This window comes from Camelus dromedarius, chromosome 15 (assembly GCF_036321535.1).
Source record: "Camelus dromedarius isolate mCamDro1 chromosome 15, mCamDro1.pat, whole genome shotgun sequence".
NCBI lineage: Eukaryota > Metazoa > Chordata > Mammalia > Artiodactyla > Camelidae > Camelus > Camelus dromedarius.
The window spans coordinates 33,083,252-33,098,461 of record NC_087450.1 but is presented as its reverse complement, the minus strand read 5'-3'; the positions used below and the strand labels follow the sequence as shown (position 1 = coordinate 33,098,461).

At 36.7% G+C, this 15,210-nt stretch overlaps 1 protein-coding gene across 6 annotated transcripts in view; it reads right to left on the bottom strand.

The window, feature by feature from the left end:
• Positions 1-15,210, bottom strand: part of THADA (THADA armadillo repeat containing) — a 286,630-nt gene that overhangs the window by 227,351 nt on the left and 44,069 nt on the right. For all 6 annotated transcript variants that reach the window (XM_010997148.3, XM_064494536.1, XM_064494535.1 and 3 more), the window contains one exon: positions 12,261-12,370. In XM_010997148.3, coding sequence (XP_010995450.2) covers positions 12,261-12,370 — 110 coding nt within the window. The remainder of the gene's footprint in view (positions 1-12,260; positions 12,371-15,210) is intronic.

Genomic DNA, 15,210 nt, shown 5'->3' with positions numbered 1-15,210 from the left:
TTACTGACTTAGAAGACAGTTTTCTGAAAAAAGTACCCAAAATCATACACAGAAGGATAAAAACACAAAATATACACGTTATATATTTATATGTGTAATATGTATGTGTATATGTATGTGTATATACACATACATACATACGATAGTTTGAGAGACTCTAATTTCATCTAATAGGAGTTACAGAAAGCAGGAATCGAATGATTACTAGGAGAAAAATACTCAAAAGAGATAGCTAAACATTTTCCAGAACTGAAGAAAGTCACAAAGCCTCAGATTCAAAGTATCTTCCAAGTACCTACTCCATGTAAATAAATTCATACCTAGACATATCATGGTGAAATTTTGATTAAAAGAAAATCTTATCACAAGATGGGGGGAAAAAAGTATATCTACAAAGGAACACCTATTATACCAAAGACAAGTTTCTCTTTGGCAATAATAAGAGATGCAATATCTTTAAAGCACTGAGGAAAAATAACTGTCAACCAGAATTCTATATGCAGCTAAACTACATTCGAAAGTAGACATAAGATAAAGACAGAGACATAAGAGGAGTCTGGCTCCCAGAGATCCACACAAAAAGAAATCCTAAAGGACATACTTCAACAAAGTAAACCCAGAGCAGTCCCAATGTGGTGCCTACTATATGCCTCACATTTAATATGTCCCAAACTAAACTCCTGATCTTCCTCCATAAAGCTACTGTACCACAGTCTTCCCCATTCTAGTATATGAATAACATAACTTAGGCCAAACATTTTAGAGTCATCCTTCCTCTCAAATACCAAATTCAATCTGTTAGCATCTTCTGTCTTTCTATCTTCAAATTGCATTGATTCAGATCACGTTTTACTATCTCTACCACTCTCCAAACCATCACCGTCCCTTTCTTAAATTACAATAATACAGTAACTTCCTAATTAGTCTTTTGCTTTTACTATTGCAATCTGTTCTCAACATAGCAGTCAAAGTAATCATTTTGAAGGACTAGATCATGACACTCCTCTGTTCACAAACTCGCCAATGACCCCCCATTTTACTCAGAATAAAAGCCGAAGTCCTTACTATGTCTTACAATATCTAGTCCTCATTACCTCTCTAATCTTATCTACAACTACTTCACTTACTCACTCCACTCACAATGGTTTACGAGCTATTCATTAAATACCGTAAGTCCATGCCTCCCAAGACTTTTGTACCTGACCTTCTCTACGTCTGGAATGCTTTTCCTCCAGCTATACAACTGTTGATGACAGTGTTCACTATACTTATCAACACGTTCAAATCTTTCATACTAATTTTAATCTAGCAGAGAGACAGAGAGAGAGAGAAGTTAAATAATTTGCTCAAGATTTACAGCTAACAAGTGACAGAGGGAGAATCAAAAATGTAGATTGACACCACAGCCCTTGTTTAATAAATTAAAGGCATTATTTCAAAGTGCCTGCCCTAAATGCTCAGATACACATTTGGCTTGATCTGGCTCATGATAGAGATATTATCCACTCTCTTATTATTTGCTTCAGTGGATTTCATTCATTCATTTAGAAAAAAAAAAAAAAGATTAAGTTACTTGGCACTAATGCTGTGCCCTAGGAAAGGAGCAGTCGAATAAAAATTCCAAATTAGACATAATTCAGAAAGCATGTTTCTGCATCTAGAATGCATTACCAGAGTACACTGTTTTAAGGACTGCCTTCCTAACCATGTTTCAGTCAGATTACCTTTTAGGTTGATTTCAGTCCCTGAATATCTACCATCAGAGTAGGGGCTAAAGCAGTTTTGAAACAAACTGGTGATATGGATGGAAAGCTAGCTAGAGAATTAAAATATCCTACAGAAAATCCACTCAGTGGATAGCCTACTTGTGACTGACTTGAGGTCAACTGTGTCTTATTCATTCTGGAGGTGCTCCAACTCCCTTAGACAAGTGGGGACATTTATTACTGTTAATAAACTGTTTCCTTACATTAACCGAATGACTCACTGCTGGCCTAATGAAATTATTTCACCTTCAAACACAAAGCAACTAATTTCACATTTTAAATGTGAAATACATTTAAAGCCAACATATGAAGCAAAATTCCCAGAAAATTATCAAGACTCAACTGCCAGGAAATTAATTATGTGTAACTGAACTAAAGGTTAAGCCTCTACCAGTATCTTCATTTCCCAAATAACAACTTACAAAGCTGTTACCACTAAGGATTTTTAGCACAAGGAAGTAAATCCTTTCCCATAAACACACTTTAATTTTGTCAGCTTTAAGAGCAACTTCAAATAAAAATTTATTCAAATAAATAAGTTATTGGGTACAGAAGAGTAAATGTCAATAAAAACAAACCTATTTATTTACTGATTGTTAATAAACTTTTACCTCACTATGGTTCCTTATATCACTTTCCTTTTCACTTGCTAATCATTTAGATAATTCTAATAATGAAAAGAAAAATCAGTTTGTTTTTGGAACAAAACCAGGATTTGTCCCTGATTAGTAATGGTCTGATATACATCACAAAGACCTAAGAGTATTATTCCCTCAGAGTACAGTTGAAAACAGGAAACTGGAAAAAATGTACTTTTCTTCATTTAAAAAAAAAATGAAGTTTTCAGAAAAAGTAGAAGAAAGATAAGCTGACAATTTCAGAATCACCTCCAAACCTCTATCATATTAACGTTGTTACAAGGAATTCCACTTTCCTCGCTCACCCAAGTCCAAAGTTTTGCAAAGCAAAGTTTTTGGCTGCCTATAACATAAAAAAACAGGTCAGATTATTGATTTTAAACTAGAGTAGGAAGAGGGGCTATATCCTTCTACTCAGAGAATATGTATTTTAGGTTTAAAAGAACAAAAAATTCACAATGTAAAAGAAAGGTGTTTGCTTTTCATAAGTTTAAATATTCCATGCACTAGTCTAAAATCATCTACTGATGATACTGAACAAATTGACCTAAGGTTCCAAGAACAAGTAGAAAATGAGTCAGGAGGAGGATAAAGGCAGCTATGAGAGATATAGCACAGTTTCTGGGAACCGAAACTTTTTTTCCATTTATTTTATACTGATGTAGCTTCTCATTTGTCCCAACCAGTCCTTCGCCTCTCTTCCATGCAATGCTATAATACACACATATGTACTTTATTTGTTGATCATCTTAAAGCTACTTACTAGGGTCCACACTTACTCATGTTTGTACAATTCCCAAGATACCTTTTTTTTTTTATACCCATTTGAATGGAGCCTTTCAGAAAACAAACAACCCCCCATCGATTTCCAGGGAGCACCACATCCAAACTTTTTATCCTAGCTCACCAAGCCCTACATATTTGGACCACATCGCTCAGCTTCATCTTCACCATTCTGTTCTTTAAATACACCAAAGGCTTTTACATTAGTTGCTCCCATTGCTTGGAAAGCTCTTCCCTCAGAAAGCTGTTGCTTCTTGTCATCCAAGCTCACTTTAGTGTAGGAGGAAAGAGAGATTTTTTTCCTTACCACCAAACTTTATTACATCAGAATATATACTGCTGTCTGATAGTTTGTTATTATTTTCTAGATGTCCTCTAAAATATAAACTCCCTATCAAGGACACACTCTGTCCTATTCACCTCTTTATTCCCCACACCCAGAACAGGGCCTGGCATCCAATAGGGAACTCAATAAATATCTGTGGAATATATGAACAACTTATGACTTACCGACTCCATGAAGTGTACCATTCTAAAACACAAGGCTGACAAAGAAAGAGGGTATAGTAACTAGAAAAGAAAGTATAAACAAAAGTGCTTTCCAATGATAAGAGCCACCATTAGAGGCAGGTGTTCCAATTCCTTAACTTCCTCAGACAGGTATAAACATATCCAGAGTCTCCACATACCAAGGTCATAGCATTGATATGAAGATACTCTCTACTGAAACCCCCTAGTAGCCAAAGTCAGCTTTGTTAGCCTAAGTACTATCTCAAGAGATAACTGTTTTCCAAGACTGAAAAACAAAACCAAGGACAGCATTCAAAACCCAATAGAGGGTTCAGGTTTGTGTAAAGTATGTATTTAACTAAGGTTTACACAGTTATGAACATGGGTTAGAAACCATGTTTCAAATGACCAATGTTTCTGAATTCCAGAAATACAGTATTTAATACCAGGTTATAAGCATTTCCCTTCTCTCTTAAGGCTCCTTAGGAGACCAGACCTGTGCCTACAACTATTTCCTCTCAAATTTTTCTCAAATATGTATTTCTCAAATACGTATCTCTAGTAAGAGTGACCAATGTCCCTGTCTGCCTAGGACAGAGGGTTTCCCAGAATGCTGGATTTCCATGCTAAAAAATTGGAGGAGTCCCAGGGCATCCTATCTCTAACTCTGACCCCTCCCCTCTCCCAATCTCTTGGCCTGTATTTCCGACTGTCTGCTGTCCCACTAGGCAACCTCCCAACATCAACTCAAATTCAACAAGTCTAAAGTATTATCCTGCCTCCCATCAGGCTCTTCTTCTTACCATGCTTGTTAATGCATTAATTATTCTTCCCATAACTTGGGGCAGACAGCTCAGAAAGTAGACTTTTTTCTTGGTCTTCCATTTCTGCCTTATAAATTATCTAATTTATTTCTCTAGTATCAAAGATTAAAATGCTAAGCTAGAAGTTCCTCTAGGAACAAGAACCATGTTTTACTAATATTTCATCCTCCTACAGTGCCTACCTATTACAATTTCTTACATACAGCAAGTGATCAACGTACTTCTGTTGAACTGCTAATCTCTGAAGCAGAGTGAAGTTCAAAAAAACTATCTGGATTCTATTGCTGGGTCTGTCACCAACTAGTTGTGTAGCTATGGACAAATCATTTGATTCTCAATGCCTAAGAATGAAAATAAAATCATTATAAAAATGCTTTGAAATTCAATAAGATATTATCTGGGTTAATATTCCAAACAGAAAAAGCAGTGACCCTAAATTATACAAGTACCCGAAGTTCCTGATGAGACTGTCCCCCAAATACCTGATCATGGCCCCACACAAGCCCAGTCCCTTGTTCAGGTCTTCACATGCCTTTTTTAGTTCTACAGAGTTAAATGTTTTCAGTTTAGATCCTAATAATTGTCTCTAGGTTCACAGCAACTCTGGCTTACCACATCGTATTCTCAATGGTTGAACAGTGTTTCTAACATGGCATCTGGCACAGTAGATGTTCAAGAAATCATTTGTTGAATGAATAAATAAGGATCAACGAGTGCTGGAGCCAGCTGCTGCCCATTAGCTGTGCCTTCAGTCAGGCAGATAATTGAAAAACTAGGTGTAGAAAAGGAGGGCTGAAATTTTAAGGCTCCTCAACAGTGAAGTCACTGTGCCTATAAAAACACAATATTAGCCTAAACTAGAGTTCTGACTATTCAATGAACCCTCTGTCTACTCCCCAGCAAAAAAAGATTACTTTATAAGGAAGCGATTTCAAAACTCCAGAGCTGCTGGTGTTTATGATAATGAAGGGATTGAGAGGTAAAAACGGAACCACGCAAGGCTCCCAAGAACAATGTGACAAACTCTTAGCTGTTTGTTTTGATTCCTCATCACACAATGCAGGGACAGCAAGGAAAAGGGGAGGTTCCTGAGTAACAGGGTCCGTGGTTCGCTGTGCCAGCTCCAGGCAGACACCGGCCACAACCATGGGGATTCCAAGCCCGCTTTTGTCAGCAAGAGCCTCTCTACTAAAACAGAAGACATCCTCTCTGTCTGAAGGCTCTTTTGTTTTATACAAAAAAATTAATACAAAATACACTGCATCTTTAGTCTGACTACATCATAAAAACTGCAACTTTCTTACAAGGGCTTCAAACTCTTCATAAGCAACTCTCACTAAATGTTATCATCGCAAAATACTCCTAAGAAATCAGTCTAGCAGTTCTAAAGCACGTTTACTAAAAATGTATCGAACTTCCTTCAGTCTTTCATACTCCAAATCCCCAGACTTTCCCAGTCAGAAACTAGAAAGCAGCATTGCATAATGAGTAGAATGCGCAGAACTGAAAAAGCCTTAGAAAGCTGAATCCTCTTATTTTATCAAAGAGGACACAGCAGCCCAGAGGGGTTACATGGCTTTCCTAACGTCAACAAAGCTGGTAGGTGGAACTCGGCTCTAATTCATATCTCAATATTCTTTCGTCTACACTCTGAGGGATGTGGTGGTTAAGGATCGGGGTGTGGGAGGAATCAGACCACTCTGATTTTCCTGTTCATCATAGTCAAGAAGTAGTAGAAGTTTAAAAGGAAAAGAAAACAAAAACAAAAAAAACCCTAACAGGAAAAGGGGCGGGGGGTTGGTCTTGTCTGTCTTTTTTCTATGCTAAGTGCTACTGCCTGAGTCGTCACCCAAAGTAACAGAAATGAACAGGCCAAGCCATAGCTGGTGTTTTAGGTCTTTGTGTTGTCTTGAGGAGATCACTGAAGCAAATTATTGTTCTATAAACAGATTAGTCCAATTTCTCTCCACAAAGCTATCTCACTGGTAGTGGGTAAGTATTCTAAGATAAGCATAAAAACCCAGACCGAAATCAAATTACATATGCTGTATACCCAACTAATTGGTCATTAGACTATTTTGTACCACTAAATCAGGTTCCCTGACTACAGAATGGCTTTCCGATGGCTTCGTGCATCTACCTAACTGTGGTAACACAGAGCTATTTTTTGTTGAGTTCTGATTATATTACTTATGTTACTTGGAAAATGTTACCTTCCTTTCCTCAAACTCTTTCAGTATGGTTATTTTTCCTTAAAGATTTTTCCAAATCTTTATTATTTCATTAGCTAAATTTTCCACTCCATTCATTCTTTGGTCAAGTATTGTGTTTATTATTTCAAGGTTCATGTTTATTATTTCAATTAAACTAAACAGTGACAGATGTGCAGGAAGGTTCTGTGCATGTGCACACACATTTAAAAAAGGGAACACAGCCCTGAAGCATGGAGAAATTTTAAGCTTTAAAAATGATTTGCCCAAATGAGATCCAGTGAGAAAGCTACATATCAACAGAAGCCGTCTTAACCTCCCTCACCACTGTCAAACACTGTTGAGGTCTACTGCCAGCTAAAACATCAGGAGGCTGTTCTGAAGCCTCGGCTGCAGGCATATGCAATAAGAATGACCAAGACTAAACTGAATTACCAATCAGAAGGCCATAGGGAGAAGGGTAGGATACAGTGGATTAAAAGAAGTGGTTAGAAAGATGTACCAAATTGTTGGTTCTCTTAATATTTAACATAACCATTCTCTGAGATCAAGGAGAAAAAAATTAATATTAAAAACTCTGGGAACTTTGCCAACAAAGCTGAGATAGAATTTACTCACTAAGAACAAGATTCCTCTGTTATTGAGTCTAAATGACTCAGTATTACTATGAGAACTTTAAAAATGAGTATTCAAAGTTCCAGAAAGAAGGTAACATCTGACTCAACTATGGAGTAGGCTTAAAAATAAAAATTCAGGGGTCACAAACCAAAGACACAAAGATTTAGACTTTAAATAATCCACTATAGAAACGGGAAAGTTAAAGGATTTTTTTTCTCTTTATAAGTATTAATATGGCTTCCCAGAGTGGATGACCACTAGTTATTCTTTAACTATTAATACTTCAAATAAAATTCATAGGACATTCAGAAATAAAAAGTGTCATATTTAGACACATTTACCAAAGCAGATGGAATTAAAGGCGCAGACAAGATTATGTACTTTTTATTTACAGTTGAATGACTTTTTCCCCAAATCTCATACATTACATTCTAGATTTATTTCTTGCTCAGTTGCATATTCTTAAGAGATCTGGTCTTTCATTTTCCAGTAAAGTAGAGGGAAATTATTTTTTCACCATTATATTTCAATTGTTCATAAGACGTTTTCTGTTGAATTTGAATTGTAGTAGCTATAATTAACTGATGAAAGTTGAAGTACATATTTAAATTACTTCTGTCCACCGTAATTGTTGACATCCATGAGTCAGCACTAGCATTTTATGACAAAAAACAGCTAAATGTCATTAGTTCATTTTTTTCAGGCCAATAATGTGAAAATGATTGTAATTAGTGTAACAAATATCTGTAGGTTAAGCTATATTTCAGTAAGCAGAGCAATTCCATAAACTGAAGAGCAAGACAATAGCAAGTGCTCATGAACCTACCTTCTAGATTTAGAATTGTAGACAACAATTTAATCCCCTTAGAGTTAAGCTTTTAATTTATGGGTGAATTAATGAATGGTAGATTCCCCAGTTTAGCACTCTAGTTTAGGATTATGTTCATTTTCATTGAAAGAACAACTTAAAATACTAAGATCATAGAGAGAAAATAAGCAAATGTGAATTTCATCAGAAACTTGAATTTAGAATTGTAACTTTAATGCATTTAACCACTCTAATCAAATGCTTAAGCAGGTAATTATGAACAGGCAGATAATTGTGTTTTTTAAAGAGTGCATGAATATTTCATCAAACTCTAAACAGAAAGCACCATACAAGAAAATCAGATTCTAGAAAATTAACACAGCTTGTGCCTGTGCGTGCACGCGTGCACATACTCAAGTGTGGCTTACAAAAAATTCTCAGAAAAAAAAGAACAGTGTCTGCCATTCTTATTTATTCTTAGATGATTGTTTAATACTGAAGTCAGTTTACATGTGAAGACATTTTGAATAATCCTATTAAAAACCAATTCAAACAAATGTGGCTCATGTTTAACTCTTCGGTTATTTATCCATTAATCTCTTTAAGTGCTTCCTTCCTTAACACAGCTGTAGTTCAAGAGGTGGCCAGCAGTTGGCCTCCATTTTAGTGGATTTCCATGAAAGCCCAGATTTCTTTCTGCAAACTTTAAAAATGCTATCTGCCTAAATAACTTTTTCATAACTTAAGTGCTTATAAAAGGCTTTCAGAATGATCCAAAAGAAACACATTTTCTTTTAAAAATAAAAACCAAACAAAAGGAAGCCACACACACTGTAAAGATGTTCTCTGTGAAACATTCTGTTCAGCAGATCTGAAATGTCTCCAAAGGGATCAAGAACCACTTGGTTTGGAAGCAACAGTTGGGAACTCATAACAGGCTGGTTAAAAGCCAACAGTGACAGCCATAAGGAGATCTTTAAAGCATATTAAGAGTGGCTGAGATACCAGGCACTGAGCCTTGCCTAGTCTCCCCACTTAATCTATTTGGAATGCCTTCAACTGTACTTTCAACCACATAGTACAGTTGTTCAAAAGCCTCTGACCACGGTCCTCTCTTCTTTTTTCCTTTTAAGCTCTTCCCTAAAGACTGCAATCCTACTAACTATGATGTTTATGAAGACAGTTCATAAATCTACATCTATGTTTCTGTAATATCACCCAAACTAATCCCCTATCTCCAAGTTCTGACTTATATATTTCTGCCAGGATATGCCACCATCATCCACACTCAACACATACAAAACAAATGTATTCATCTTGATCCAACTAATTACCTCTTTCAGTCTCCATGCCTTTGTTATCATCAATCCCATTTTTCTGGTCACCAGAAATTAATCTGCAGGGACAGTCATGGACTCCCTGGTGACACTATCAGTTTGGTTCATGTGGTAGATTACATTCTTCAAAGATGGCCAGTGCAGTATCTCCCAGCCCACACTTATTTCTACAACATGATCTTGCCACTTCACCATGGTAAAGTCTAATCCCTCTCATCTTGAATCCAATTGGCCTTAAGGCTCACTTAGAACCAAAAGAATGTAACTGAAGCAATGCTATGAGACTTCCAAGGCTAGGTCAGAAAAGACCACACAGCTTCTGCCTGTTCTCTTGGAATACTCTCTCTGGAGGATGCCAGCTGCCATGTAAGAATTTCAACTACCCTAAGACTGCTATGCTGAGAGGCCACGTGTAGTCCCAACTAGGCCCTGTCTTCTAGCCATCCCATGAAGGTGTCACAAATTTGAGTAAAGTTGTCATGAACCCCCTAATCAGTTCATCTACCAGCTGAACACCACTAGCTGAATTCAGTAAATACACCAAGGAGAAGAATCACCCAGCTATGCACTGTCTTAATTCTCGACACATAAAATCATGAAATAATCCACAGCTTCCTTTCTAAGCATTCAAAATATCACACATAGAGTTTTTACTCTGTGGGGCTGAATGTTAACTGAGACGCCACTTCCCTCCCTCCATTCCCAGAGCCACGGTCACAGAGGAAGTTCTCAGCACCTCAGCTCTGATTGTTGTAACTGATGCTAGGCTCCCCTCACTTCAGTCTGTCATTACAATCTATCTAACCTAATACTTCCAACTGAAAAGCTACTTTAATGCACCAACACCATAACCAATGTCAATCTCATAATGTTTTACATTTCTATTAAGTTTTATATTTCCATTAAGTTTTATAATGCAAAAGGGTCTTTGTAAATATCTATTTTACTTGATCCACATAACAAAAGCCAGAGAGACTTGGCAATTAGGGCAAATAGTCTTTATCTTATTTTATAGATGAAGAAATCAGAGGCTAAGGAGATTAACTTTTGTACAATCTCATTGCCAGTAAATAGAATGGATATAAGCAGAACTAAGACTGTGTCATAATCGCTATTTCTCTCTTCCACATGCCTCCTGTGATCTATTTCAGATCAGAAATCTTCAATGGCTCTCTCTGTCCCTACTACAACAAATCTACTTTCCAGGTATCCATAATTTGCCCTCCATCTATACAGTTACTTGGCATTGCCTACTAACTCTACCGCCATCACCACCATCACTCCACTCAGACTGGCTTATTTCCTCACCTAACAATATGCCATGCTGACTCTAGCCTCTGAATATTTGTTCACAAAGTCTCCTCCTTTCTCCTCCTACCAACTGAAACCTTACTCACGCTCTAGTCCAAATTCCACCTCCTCCGTTAAGCCCTACCAGCCTACCCTTGTGGCTTTCTCTCTCTGCTATTCCTACAGAATTTGTAAATTTTACCCAAATTTTGACAGTTATATTCAGCTAACACACATCCATACAGGCCAAGATGTTGGGTGCTTATAGCCAGTGTCTGTTGTGACCGATGAGTGCCCATGACATACCATTTGTTAAATATTTTGAACTTCATCCCTGCTTATTTCCCCAACTAAACCATAAGCTCTTTGAGAACAGGAACCCTGTCTCATAAAGAAGTATTGTATCCTCCAAACCAAGCACTAAGTACTAAGCACACAGCTAGTGTTCAATATACATATCTGCTAATTGATTTGAAGGGAGTGAAGTGTGTTGTGTTGTGAGAAAAAAAATATTCTTAAGTCATGTCTACACTGGAAAGAAAGAGTTGAAAAGATAGCAAAATATTTTCAAGATCAGCAGTTTAATGTCAGGGACATTTTTTTATGTACCATTTAAAGATATTCTGTGCAGGCCATAACTGCCAAAATGTTTTATAAATGTTTTTACCAGGAGTGTGAAAAAAATGTTTTAAAAATATTCAAGGAGTAGATGTCTTAACAGCCCAAAATAAAATGTTTGCTGAGGCTACAAAGCTGGCAGAACTCTGCTTCATTTCAAAAAGTTTCCAGGCAATGGAAATGTTTTCCTGGAAAATACTACCTTTTATTTAGAGAACACTTGCCATGAACACTTAGTCATTAAGTAATTTAAGGTTTCCTCACAAGCTCTTTGGAGGAAATCTATTATGTGAATGAATGAAATTATCGGCACCTATAATGTCAAAAAAAATACATTTGTGTAAATATATGAACTCTACCTAAGTATTTTTCCAAGTAAGGGGGAAAAGTCTTTTATACTTTCTGGTCTATTTACTGTTCTTTCAATTTTTTTTATGAGATAAAATTACAAAGAAAAACACAAAATCCTTAAGTGTTTCTCTGTCTGTAATATACACAAATCCAAAAAACTAGAGGGCTTATTTTAGTCCACGTGTCAAATAATTTTCAAACAGACAAAACAGTCATTTCATTCAGTGAAAATAAATGGTAACTGAAAGCTATTTTTAGCAAAATCTTTTGAGTTTGTGTCAAATCACCTTTCAATGAGAGAGAGACCCAGTTTGGACATTTTGCTCCATCATCTGCAGTAAATCATACAATGAAACCTAAGAAAACAATTTTTTCCAAGAGTTCTGAAGCCAACTAAGTCATATTCTTTTAAACATCAAAAGACACAACTGAATTCTACTTGGAGCACATGGTTTGTACATTTAGTCTTTTTAAAATGTACACAAAAGGATATTTGCTTTCTTTTACCTGTTAAGTATTTCAGTAAGTTTCACAAAGCCAGTATAAGCCAGTTCAAATGCTCCTCTGTGCCTGGACTGTAGAAGGTGTTGTTTAAAGTAAGCTCCTATTTCTTTTACCTTCAAAACAAAATCAAAAATAAATATTCGATTTATGCTGACATTGACAGATATATTTATGTCAGTAACATCATTTAGAACTCAGGTCTAGATGCCCATCCATTTAGCACCTACTATGTGACAGGCAGTATTTTAAGCATTTTTATAATATCACAATTAATCCCAATAGTTGCATGAAATAAGTGTTATTATTATCTTTTTTAAATGGGGGGGAGGGGGAATGAGACCCAGAAAGGCCAAGTAACTTATTCAAGATCACACAGCAAGTAAGTGGTAGAGCCAGTACATAAACCCAGGCAATCTGGCTCCAGAGTTGGCCATGGTTAACTGCCACCCTTGAACTGCCCTCCCTACACCAGCCTCACGAACCTCACTGTGATCACTCTGTTACCTTGTACCATCCAGCACCAACAGCAAATCACACACGGTGACAACCCTCACACACCTAGGCCTAGGTGAAATCATTACCTTTTTTTTCTCTTCAAAAATTTTTTTTCTGTTGTAGTTGAAATACACATAACATAAAATTTATCATTTTAACCATTTTTAGGTATACAGTTGAGTGGCATTCAATATATTCACTCTGTTGTGTGACCATCATCCATCTACAGAATTTTTTCACTTTCCCAAACTGAAGCTCCAACCCATTAAACAATACTTCTGATAATTACCTTTTAGCGATACACAAATGTTATTGGCCATGCAAGATTTAGTGCAAAGGGCCTCCTGAAAATGGACAGGCTTCCACTCTGAGTCAGAACCATGGAACTTTCCAGAACGCTACCCAAACGCTCTCTTATATGCTGCCTTTCTCCATGCGAGTTTAAACAAATAAAAAATATGACAGTGTATCTTAAAGAAGACATGACTAACAATTAGCTGTTGATGAGGTTTTGTACAGCATTACCTGTTAAATTGGTTGGGATGAATGTATTTTTATACCATTAAAATCTGGTGGCTGATAAGCTTTAGAAAATTCAGATTTTGTATAAAACTCAGGACCAAAGCTACAACTGGCTCTCTCTTGATCTCTTGATCCAGGTCTCCCCAGGGATCACAGAATGATGAAAAAGCAAGCTAACCCAAGATAGCTCAGATATGCTTATCTAGAAAGTTTCCACTTCAGCACAGTGACTAATATTCAGCACACATTAGAGATGATAAACAGTAGAAAGAGCAGTTAAATATGTGACCACAGGGAACTGTCTCAGTTTCTTCGTCTATAAACTGGGAATAATAATAGCACTTGCCTCACAGACTGTGTGTTAAAAGGAGTTATTAAATCTAAAAGCTCAGAAGAAGCCTGTAACTTATAAACCAGTTCAGTTCTGTGTAAGCTCTGTCTAGGTTTCCAAATACAGAAAAGGTAAAGACATACTCTAAACTCAAAGTATATACAATTATACCAAGATGAGTGATAACATTTAAAGAAATAAGAATCAGATATGAGATCAAGAAAAAAATCAAAAATGGAGTAAATAACAGAAGTTTTAAAATTCTAACACTTCAATATCCCCAAAGAGTGACATGTCGTGTTCTTCAGCGAAAGTTTTCAGGTGAAGATCTGATGACACCCCTAAATTTTCATACTTTTTATAGGCCACATACTACTAGTTGTCAAAAGTCAGTCAGGGTAAGCCTTATTATTCTACCTTCAATATGTAATTTCAGAGTATATTTTGAACAGAATTATCACACCCTAAATCTGACTTTAACACCCATGACAGACCTGAAGCTCAATAACCCTACAAAACAGAAAGAAGGAACACCACTTAACTAATTTTTTATGACCATCATTTCTATTACTAGAGAAATAAAAGAAGATTTCTAAAAAAGGTATTTTAAGCTAGAAAGAATAAAAACAGGAAGTCACAGAGATGGGGTCTAACATCCTTATTTTTTTTTAAACATTACAGATACTAAAACATACTTCAGGAAAACGTAAATGTTACTGGTAAAGTGCTTTTCTGTGGACTTACAGCAGTTCACAATTTAGTTCTTAAGCAAAGATCAGATTTGCGTTGCTTCCTTTATCTTAACACTCTTCAAAGGGGCTTAAGTCAAAAACATATAATAAAATCAAAGACCTTAGAAGCATGACCAGTGGGTGGTCTCTTGTCTCAAGGGTAGACTTCAACCCTAGGTAATCTTGGCCTCATAAAACAGAATGAGGTTCTAAGGGCACAAGTGAGAGAGAGTTTTTCCTCGTTTCCTTTTTCACTTAATTTCCCAACAAACTCACCCATGTTAATACCCAGGCTTATTATGAACTTTTTCCTTTGAAGAGGGTATAAAATTTCTGTTAATCAGACAGTAAGTACTTCTTGAGCACCCTGCCAAGTGCTTAGAAGCTTAGCGCTGGGTAGACCCAGAAGAACAAAACAAGGTGCCTGTCCTTAGAAGGCTTTCAGTTCAGAGAAAACCAGTAAGCTCTATGGTCCCCATTAGAAGCTTAACAGCATTAAGAAATGAAACATCTTTTTGCCTTGAAATAAATTATTAGAAAAAGCTTCATGGCCAGACCTTAAAAAGGATATACTTGGGTGAACCAATATGGAAACGGATAATTAACATAAGAAGAAGCTAGGATACTAGAATGAGCAAACAAACACTTATTAAGTACCTGATACCTGTCAGACACGTTACTGGGTCTTTTTATGTGAATGAAAAAAGACTATACACGAGAGTGATAGTAGACCTGGCTGAATGGCCTCGAGGTATCATACCAGAAGGCAGCAGAAGACAGGGCTGCAAGGTAGGGAGGTACCCTATCACAACGGGGGGGAAGAGACAGCAGGGGCAATGCAGTCCATGAGCAGATGGACCAGGAAGAGGCCATG